The sequence below is a fragment of the Melanotaenia boesemani genome, chromosome 15, assembly GCF_017639745.1.
Source record: "Melanotaenia boesemani isolate fMelBoe1 chromosome 15, fMelBoe1.pri, whole genome shotgun sequence".
Taxonomy (NCBI): domain Eukaryota; kingdom Metazoa; phylum Chordata; class Actinopteri; order Atheriniformes; family Melanotaeniidae; genus Melanotaenia; species Melanotaenia boesemani.
Genome location: NC_055696.1, coordinates 3,378,038 through 3,388,038, shown reverse-complemented (window position 1 = coordinate 3,388,038; position 10,001 = coordinate 3,378,038). Strand labels below are relative to the sequence as shown.

Sequence of the window (10,001 nt, the reverse complement as noted above, 5' to 3'; positions counted from 1 at the left end):
CTGATAGTTAACTAAACAAGCAAATTAAGCATGAGCAGGGGAATGAAGGAGGCTTTCATTCAAGCTTTTGTGTCCTCTCTCAGCCTCCATGCATGCCTCTCTGGGAGGCTGCTGTCTTCTTAAGCTTGTCTTTTCACAATAACCCTTTTCATTCCTTAATGACAGAGGAGAAAAAAGCAAAAGGGGATGGGTAGCGAGATGTAAAATAATTAGAAGAAGCACCTGCAAATGATCAGTGAGGCAGATATTTTTTTTAAGCAGCATAATCTACCATTTTAGTGTGTTTGTGTACCTCTGGGAGCTTTGATAATGAGCAGATAATATTACAACAATCTCTTGTTAATCCTGAAAGTGAACTCTGGCCAAAACTACCTCTACAACATAAAGTAAAGGGTAAATTAGAAATGGATTATGGGACTGGGATCCATTCTCAGACTCTCCTAACAGACAGAAGGGGAATGGTTAGCAAACTGAGAAGCTTGTCTGTGTGTGAGAGCCAGCAGGCAAATAGCAGAACCAACACAGTGTGTTCTTACACACAGGACATAACTACAATAAATAGACGACTGACACTAAGGGTAAAATACTGTTTTGATCACCTGTTCAAGTAACTTGATTTATGGCTATGCAGGCAGAAGACAGTCATTAAAAAGGCATGTAGTTTATTGTTCAGTTTAAACACATTCTCCACATTATCTGACACTTTCAAGCATTATGAGCTGATAGTCTCATACATTTCAACATCATCAGTGAACTCGACTGGTCAAGAACAAGTTGATGCCTCATATGGGTTTGCATCCTATATAAACTTTGCAATACATAAATAACAATACCAGTGCGTCTCATTTCAAAATACACATTCAGTACATAAATACACGTGTACAATGACACACCATAGAAATATAACTTCACATCTTGTGAAAATACAGGAAAATAGAGATTCCTTGCTCGATCATCACAACAAATCTTGCCGGAATAAATTGCACAGATCTCTCACAAGAATACTTAACAAGTCCTCTGAATAAATGAGTGAGAACTCAGCGTGGTCAAACTCACAGTCGATGACATTCAGTGCCTCTGAGAGCCAAGTCATGAACACAGTTTCATGTTTTAAAGTAAGCTCACTGAAATGATATGGGTCATTTATGGGAAAACAAAATTTGATGAGCTCAGTTTTGTGTGTGCAGCTTCACACTAACAGTCATATAGCTTATGATTAACATCTGGAACATCAAGACATGCAGATTCATGCAATTCATCTATGAGATGCATGAAGATACGGAAGCCGGTTTAAGGAAATGTGTTGGTTGCATCCTCATGCTCTAGTCACTCTCCTTGTGACTCCCTGTTAGCATCTCTGCATCTTTATCTTTGCCTCAGGTGACTCTAGGAGGAGAGGTTGCAGCTTTGTACTCAGAACATCAAACAGCTGTTCTTCATGGATTTCCCAAATCAGCAGAATGGCTGGAAGAATTTTACCTGGCAGGAATCCTGTGTGCTGCTGGACTTAAAGAGAAAAGCCAAACTTCTGACTCCTTTGACCGCTGGCTTTGATATGGAACTTGTTTTTATAACTAAGTTCTGCTATTTTTAACTGCATGCCATTTACATGCTCCATTAAGAACAACACATCACTTGGCAGGTCATAGGCCGACATCCACACTCCAAGCTCAAACCATTGGCAACTCACTCAGGCATTAACAGAGACTAAATTTACCTGACATTGGACAGGGTGGATGTGTGTATTGTTGTCATGATTGAGGCTATGATTACAACATTACTAAAGGATCTTGGTGTAGAGGTCGAGTAATCATTTTGAGTGCCTGGAAAACTGCTTTATGGCACATTCGTAATGCTGAAATAAGACTTACTGCTTCACTACACATGCATGAATGCTGATTGAACCCTTACAGCACCTCTCATAAGGCCTTTCTTTCGAACGCCTTTGTCATCTGTGTCATAAGGGGAGGAACACCAGGTGGGCGATCCCTGCACTACGACGTGGTCCTTCATCTTAGCAACCATGCATTGAAATGTTAGAAGCCAAGGCTCAGTTGAGGATTGATACAGAATTGTTTGTGTCCATGGATGTCGCAGTGCAGCAAGGGATGCCTTGTTCTAATTAGGTAGAGACAGACCCAACGCCATGGCAACAGCAGCCACAAGGAGGGCAGAGCTGACCAGGACCACAGTACCTCCCGAGTGGTACACCTGTCGACCGTTTAGGGGCTGGACAGGCCGGAAGTTTCCCACCATCGGCCTGCCATCATGGAACTGGAGCTCAGAAAAAGCTATCAACTGCAAGAGCAGAAGACAAAACAAAAGTTAGATTCCAGGTTCTGGAGGATGAATGATGTGTATCATGAACTGCACTGTTACATCTATCATTTTACCAAAGAGAATATCTGATGGCTGCAAGTTTTACGTAAAGCCACTTTAAATAAAAAAAAAAAAACCAATCAGCTGGTCTCTAATTCCAACCTGTTCATTGCTCAAAGGGATCGTGTTTTCAAACACAGTCCAAATCACAGACTCTGTGCACCCTGGAGTGGTCAGAGAGCCTTTGTAACGGTAGTAGGATGTCAGATTTTGCTCAGATGGGATCAGCTGTGCCAGGGAGATGGAACGCAGAGATGAGTTACCATCTGAAAACAGAAAAGCCTCAACGTTAGCAATAAACTTTGTAGCCAGGCTTTGGGTGGGTTTGCAGAACAATACCTACTTGTAGCAGCTATGCTTTGCAGCGTACTGATGATGGGCTCATACTTCCGATTTACACTGTTGGACTTCTAAAAGTAAGAAGAAGACACATGTGAGAGCTGTCTCATTTCACACTCAGGTCTGCTGATACTTCAACACAGGGTTTAAAAGGGCTACCTCATAGAAAAATCCAAGAACTGCTACTCCCTCTGGATCTCTCAGTGCTGTATTCAGATCAGTGTAGTGGACCTTCATGTGAACGATGTGTAGCTGAAAAGAAAATATTACAGTTATGTTTTATGCAGTGCATAAAGAACCTGAACAAGACCAACAAAAAAATGAAACAAATTTATAAGCATAAGCAAGCCCAAGTTTTGCACTTTTAAATAAAACATGTTGTAAAGCACTTATCTCACAAAGAAAATTGTAATCTATTAACATCTAACAATTAGCTTCTGATGAGTTTGGGAGGTCCAAAAGTGCTGAGATGGATTACCACATTATTATTTTGGTCTCTCAATGATTTAGCAAACACAAAAAAACACATTTTTTTAAATATTTAATCATGCATAAAGTTTTGCTTTTTAGATTTGATCCATATTTTTACAATCATCAATATGAGTCAACAGCAGGGGTGTCACACCCTGGTCCTTGAGGGGCTGCTGTCTTTTTAGAGGTTTCTCTGCTTCAACACACCTCATTCAAATCAAATGGGTCCAACAGCTTGTTGTCAAGTTCTGCACAATGACCCGCTAACTTAAACCAGGATGTGTTGAAGCAGAGGAACTTCTAAAACCTGCAGGAAAGTGGCCCTTGAGGACTGGAATATGACACCCCTAGTCAACACTGTCACAACCATTTTCTTAAAGGACCATCCAAACGTTTCCCGTTTGATCAGAATTGTGCTTCTAAAGTCCTCTTTAGGTCTCAGAAAGATTTTTTTCCTATTGCAAATGTGTAATAAGAAGTTTAAATCAGTACTCAATGCAATATGACAGCTGTTCAGTAGTGTCACCTTCTCACACTAAGCAGGCTGTTCTTTAGAGTATCATTTACCTCCATGGGATACTGCTCCCCGTCGATAGTGTGTTCAGAGCCGGGCCCTCCCTTGTTGCCCCAGTGCAGGTGGAACTGCACAGCTTTGTAGGTGTTTGGAAGATTTCCACCTGAGATGGTGCTGTGATGAGGAACCCCAACCTCAACTGGAATGGACAAAAAAAAAAGATCACACAACAGTTCAAAGCCTTTAGGATTATTTGTGTGTAGTGGACAGCGAACTCACCTGAGTGGCCGTTGTTTTTTATGGTGCTTTGGAAGATATGCTGGTAGTTTTCAAACAGTAGAGGAGTCAGACGTTCATCTTTAAGTGTTTTTCTGGTGACGATGTTGATGGGCGACTGTTTCGTTCCTCCACAGTCTTTGTTGACATGGTCCCACTTTTCTGGTGCTAAAATAAGGAAATAAACAAATTTTAATGATTGTTTTGAAGTTTGGTCTCATCTACATACTACAGCAGATAGCACTGGTTCTCTCTGTTGTTAGTGATCTTTGTGTTTGTAGCAAAATGTTATATATATATAAAAAATAAAAAAAATCAATCAAACTGCTATAGAGTTAGTATATATAGAGTCTACATGAGCTTGAACTACATGTTTTGAATACCACAGGGATCAATAAAAGCCCCTTTAATAGCTTACATTTACAATTACTTTTAAGTTTAATATCTCAAAAGCATTCAGTTGGGTTATATTTTAAAATGAAGGTAGCTCTCAAATCCATATTTCCTCTCTGGCTCAGGTGGGTAATACGGAGTTTAAAAGATGGGTCAGATGTTAAAACTGTCACCAGACGCCAAATTTAAGAAATGAGAAATATTTGTCATGGCTTTAGATTAAGTTAGTCCATTTCTCCAGATTCTGGGTTTCTAGAGGATGACATTAAGTCCTGAGTGTGTCTGGGTGCTTGACCAATCTAAATTACTGGCTAAGATCCTCTGTAATGTGGTTTGATACCATAATCAGAGTGTTTCCACCTGCAATCCAAAGTACAAAGATATTGTGTTTAAAAAATGTTCAGTAAGCTTACCATTGCACTGATGTTCACAGGTAAATTGGGACTGATAGCACCAGTCTGGAAGAGAAATAATAATGAATTCAGGTTTTGTTTGAGAAAATTTTTCGATTTATCCAAGGATTTGATGTCAACAGAAAATAATTGCACAAGCTGTATGTGAATCAAACATTGTGGACGTCTGGGTGACACCAACAGCTTGCTGCTTGCTGGAGCAGAATCGTAAGGTTTCTCTTCCCATACAGTCTGGCAAGAGTCCAGCTAGATTTCTTATACATGTATATATTTACAAATATCTTCTTGTTTTAATAGTTTATTTTTCTTTCCTTGCTGCAAACAGTGTATTGTTCTCCTGTCGGTTGAGGTCAGTCATTATTTTTGGCCACACAAAGTCTCCTAATACACAGGAACTGCCATCCTATTCAGAAAAAGTTGCCCTTCTGTCAGAATAAACAGATACAATCTCTTGCATCAATGAGGTCCCACTCTCACATGTCTGTCGAAGGTATTTATTAATATTTCACAATCCGTTTTCTTGTTTCCACCCATACTCTGAGACAAATATTTGCAGCTATTTCACAAATCAAATATTTATGAAAAACGCATGCCATTGAAAAAATACAGGGAGGTTCTCATCCTCTGTTACAAGATTTGTTTAAGGAGTTCTCCCTGTGTTTGTCAACGGTTGGTTTATATATATATATATATTCTTGCTGCAGGATTTGTATATATGCAAGAGGAGTGTGGGTGCTGCAGATGAAGACAAAAAAAAATTAATTAATTAATTTTTGCCTGTAAGTCGGACAGCTTTGTTGGTAATTTGGAAATATGTTATTTTCAGGACCACAGCCATGTGAGCCGTACAAAGCTTAGATGTATCACATAGTGAGGATAATGAAGCTCCTCAGTCATGACCTTAGTTTTGTGTGCTTTTTATAGGGTGTTACCGCTCTAAACTCCCAAATAAGACAAAAATGTTTGCTCATGTTTTGTCAGAAAGCATGGGTGGAAAGTAGCTTTTTTTCCCTCAAGTACACATTTAAAACAATCGCTTTTCCATTTTAATTTAATTCTACACAGCAAGTATCTGACAGCTACTATTTACCAAAAACTACAGGATAAAATGCAAAAGAAATGATTTCTTAATACAATTTGTGTTCAGTCATTTGAGTTTTCTGAGGGAATATTGATCAACAAACACTTCTTTTTAAATGCCGCTTTCACACATTTGCAACACAGGAAATCTACTTTTTCGGGTGAAATGATCACAATTCACTGTTAGTATTGCTTAAGCAGTCACTTAAGTAACTTAAAAACCTTTTTTATTTGAAAAATTCTATCTTTGCTCAACGGTTTGGCTTCTCCTCTTAGCCAATCAGATTTCTGTCCGCATAATTATTGACCAGTCAGCGCTCGCCTTTCAAAAAAAAAAAAAAAAAAAAACGTTATGGCGTTACTGCGCGCGCCACTTGAGAGCGAGACGAAATCTGTGTTACAGAAGCAGACACATAGGCCTACTGGAAAACAAACTGTGGGATTTAAAGTTTGCCTTTACGGTTCGTAAAGGGTAGTTTTGGATCAGTGATCAGAAAAGTGGCGCGCTATATTCCTACACGCAGTCCCACGGGATCGGGTTACAGTTATCTGAGACAATGCGGCTGCCATCAGGCCAATTAATCCACCAACGACCTTCTAAAATTTTCATTTTAATGATCTCCTTTGACTCTGCGGTACTTCTTTGGTACTTTTTGAGAGACCAGAAGAGATCTTTGGGATTTAAACAAACAAAACACACAAACTAATTCACAAAAGGGCTTTAAATTGCCCTTTAAGTCAAGCTGCTACTTCTTTTTTTAACTAAGTCATCACAATATGCAGCTGACAATTTGGAGGCAGTAGCTGCGCGTGACGCAACTCTATGCGGCAACAACGAGACAAACGTCTTGGCTACATGTGGATCCGAGCAGGTGCACGAGAGACGGAGAGAGGGAGAGTAGAGGAGGGAGAAGGGTATCCAGAGCGCAGTGATATTCATAGTTCCGTCAGATCCACCTGCTTCTGTCTCAAGCTCAGCTGATGCGCGACCGCACTCCTCCTGTCCTTGATAGTGTGACCGCTCGGACGCACAGAGGAGCGTCCGGAGCCGCGTCCGCGTAATGGACACGGCAGGCGGAGCGCTTTCTGCGGGCACGTTCTGGTGTATGTTTGGAGGGGGAGCCTCAATTTTGCCTGAGGAGCTTCAATCTCCTCATAAATCTGCATATTTTCTCCGAATTTTCCATTTATCTTTGTGGAATTACGCTGCTGATTGAATGACGTGAACGACGATGTTCGAGAAAATAACGCAACTTCACTTTAGTGAGCAACAAAAGGTTTTCTATATTCATTACTCCAACATTTATTAATGTTTTTATTTTATTTAATTTATTTTTTAATTTTATCTATTTATTTTATCTCTTTTTTTCCTTTTTACCAGAATGATAATAATGAATGATAATTTAGATATTGCCCTTAAATAAATTATTAGATATATAGCATTTTTAAAAAGTCACATTATGATCAATAATAATTAAGCAAATATATTTAAGTACAAGCTAAAATTATGGAGAAATACATTTCGAAAATATCAGAGAGTAAATTCCCCAGTTGCCCCCATTTCCCTACTTTTTTTCCATTAGGACTGATCAAATATCAATATAAAAAGGTGTTTTAGAGACTTACCTGTCCCTGCTAAGCAGACTGACCAGAAAGATGCCAGGAGAAGGATCACCAGCTGCTGCATGTTGCAGGAAAGACAACACAATGGCTTGTTTTTTCCCAATGTGATCGCATTCTTGCGGGGGGGTCTTATACTTATCTATCACCATGCACAGACAGGAAAGAAAGTGTAGCCCCTCCCTCTTTGGGCATCGCCTCTAATAAAGCCCTGCAATGATGAGCGCTCCGGTGTGAATCGGCCAATCAATGGGACTCCTGGTGCGAGGACGCTATAAGTAACGCAATCATTACTGTCATGCTGGTTGAGTCAAGAGCTTCCTGATGATCCCTGGCAGTGGGGGAAATCAGCTGCTGAATGCTCTACAGGTAGAGCTCAAGGTGGCCCTCAGAGGACAGAATGTGAAGAAAAAACAAGAAAGAAAGAAAGAAAGAAAGAAAGAAAGAAATCACTATTCAGGTTAGGAGTCTGTCCATGGTCTTCAAGTGATTTACTTAACTAAAGGTAGTACTAGCATGCAATTAACCAGTGTGTGAGATATTCAACAAATTAACTTAAAATAAATAATAGGACAATCTGTTCATAAAGAGCAGACTGGCCATCTCAATTATTTTTAAACACGAGTTACTGAACATTTGTGCAGATATAACTGCTTCATTAGGCCGGACAGTTTAATCGATGTAACTGTAGCTCGAATAATACAATAAAAATGTGAATAAATGATAACAGGTTAGTTTCATGCAACAAAGTAAAAAGTCATCCATTGTTGGCTGGATTGTATTATTGGATGAAATGGGGGTTCACTGGGAGGGCTTTGCATCAAGAAGTCCCTGTAAAGCTTTGCATTAATTTGGCATCCCTCTTCAAAGTTTTCACCCCAAAAATGTTTAGTCAACTTTATTTCCGTTCACTATTTATAGACCTGGCCTACAATGGGCCTAGTTGAATTATTGATCATGCAGCGTGAGTACGGTGAAGGACATTTGAAGAATTTCCCTCATTAAAAAAGCAAGATGTAGCTCACATTGCTGTTTTTTTGAGAACTTACTCGTCTAAACAACTGGAACTTGTATGTTAGGCAGGAATACTCAATTCAGCAGGTTTTCTAAGTATCCCTGCTCCAACACACCTGACTCAAATTAATGAGTCATTGTGATTGGCTGTTAGATCCATTGCATTTGATTCAAGTGTGTTGAAGCAGGAATACATTTAAAACCTGCTGGATTGCAGCCCTCGTAGGACTGAATTGAGTAGGATTTTGCCTACGATGAATGTGTGTTTTGAAAGTATTAAAATATCTATAAAACCTCGAGAAAATGTAGATTTGGCTTTTATTGCATTGCAAACTGATTTTCACATTTTAAGAAATAGAAATAAACACTTAAATAAATTTCCAGTTTAACAGTTCTGTAAAAATCTCATGATCTGATTGGTTGAGAGTGCTGGTTTTGTTGCAGAAACTTGAGTTTCTCTTGATGAAAAACACCATCTGGTGGATAAATGGAAGAACAGCTCCAGAGCTCACTGAATAAAATGAATCTCCCTCCTCAGTGAAATATGTTTAGCTGTTAGCTGCTGCAGTCTCACACACACTGGTGTTTTCTCTAGAAAGATGGCTTTAGTTTGTCTAGAAAGCTGATCAGTCATTAATTTTGTTTGTTCTTAAAGTTTGCATTTTTAATCTTCTGTATAAAATAAATAAATTGCATGATATTTTATTCTCTTTTGCTCTGTTTCTTATTCTATTCAGAAGTAGTAAACAGGTAATATAATTTTAAGTCTTTTTCCATTTCTTCTTTCCTTTCTTCCTTTGGAATATTCAGAAAGATGCTTCTAGCTTAAGGTTGTATCACAAATAAATAAACAAACAAACAAACAAATAGATCGATAAAAATGGGAACCCATAGAAAATGTAAATAGATATCTGAAGCAGTGATTTGTAAATCTCATACAATATTTTATTCCCAGTAGAAGATATAAAACGTTAGATATTTTACAGTTTCTTGATAAATTTGAATTGAAAACTTAGAACAATTTGAATTGAAAACTTAGAACATGGTGATGCTCACCACTGTCTAGCATCAGTAAGTGTGTGGGAACCAAGGACACCATGTGGTTTATCATTGTTTTTGCTAAAATGTGGAAAGCCTTCCCTTAAAAAAATGTCTGGATAAGAGAATAAATTGCTCTAAAATCCATTTGTACCTTTCAACATTGATGGTGCTTTTCACAAATTAAGTTCCCAGTTCTCCAGATACTAATGCACCTCCATAACCTGGAGATGCAGGCTTCTGAACTAAGCACAGTCAAATGGGACAGTTCTTAGTCCAGAGGGAACAGTGCCTGTAATTTGAGAAGAAGAACTAAATCTTCATTTCTATGGCCACAGACCAGATTTTTACAATATGGCTGTTTCTTTGCTTAAAGCTGCATTTTTGGATGGCACAGAACTGTGTTTACAAATGATTTAGCAAAGTGTTAGTGATGCTGTGATTTCCATGACAGCATCATGTTT

The 10,001-nt window shown here is 38.8% G+C and overlaps 1 protein-coding gene across 1 annotated transcript; it reads right to left on the bottom strand.

The window, feature by feature from the left end:
• Positions 1-645: 645 nt before the first annotated feature.
• Positions 646-7,796, bottom strand: ca4a (carbonic anhydrase IV a). The gene is made up of 8 exons (XM_042007504.1): positions 7,492-7,796; positions 4,786-4,830; positions 3,983-4,147; positions 3,757-3,902; positions 2,878-2,970; positions 2,723-2,789; positions 2,482-2,645; positions 646-2,298 (listed from the first exon to the last, which is right to left on the bottom strand). Exons 1-8 carry the CDS (start codon positions 7,550-7,552, stop codon positions 2,119-2,121), a joined length of 921 nt encoding a protein of 306 aa, XP_041863438.1. The 5' UTR covers positions 7,553-7,796; the 3' UTR covers positions 646-2,118.
• Between the last annotated feature and the right edge of the window lie 2,205 nt (positions 7,797-10,001).

Coding starts and splice junctions, on each gene's coding strand:
- ca4a (XM_042007504.1), bottom strand. CDS start 7,552: ATGCAGCAGCTGGTGATCCTTCTCCTGGCATCTTTCTGGTCAGTCTGC. Junction 4,148..4,785: donor CTGTGAACATCAGTGCAATG/GTAAGCTTACTG, acceptor TCCTTATTTTAG/CACCAGAAAAGTGGGACCAT. Junction 2,299..2,481: donor TCCCTTTGAGCAATGAACAG/GTTGGAATTAGA, acceptor CTGCTCTTGCAG/TTGATAGCTTTTTCTGAGCT.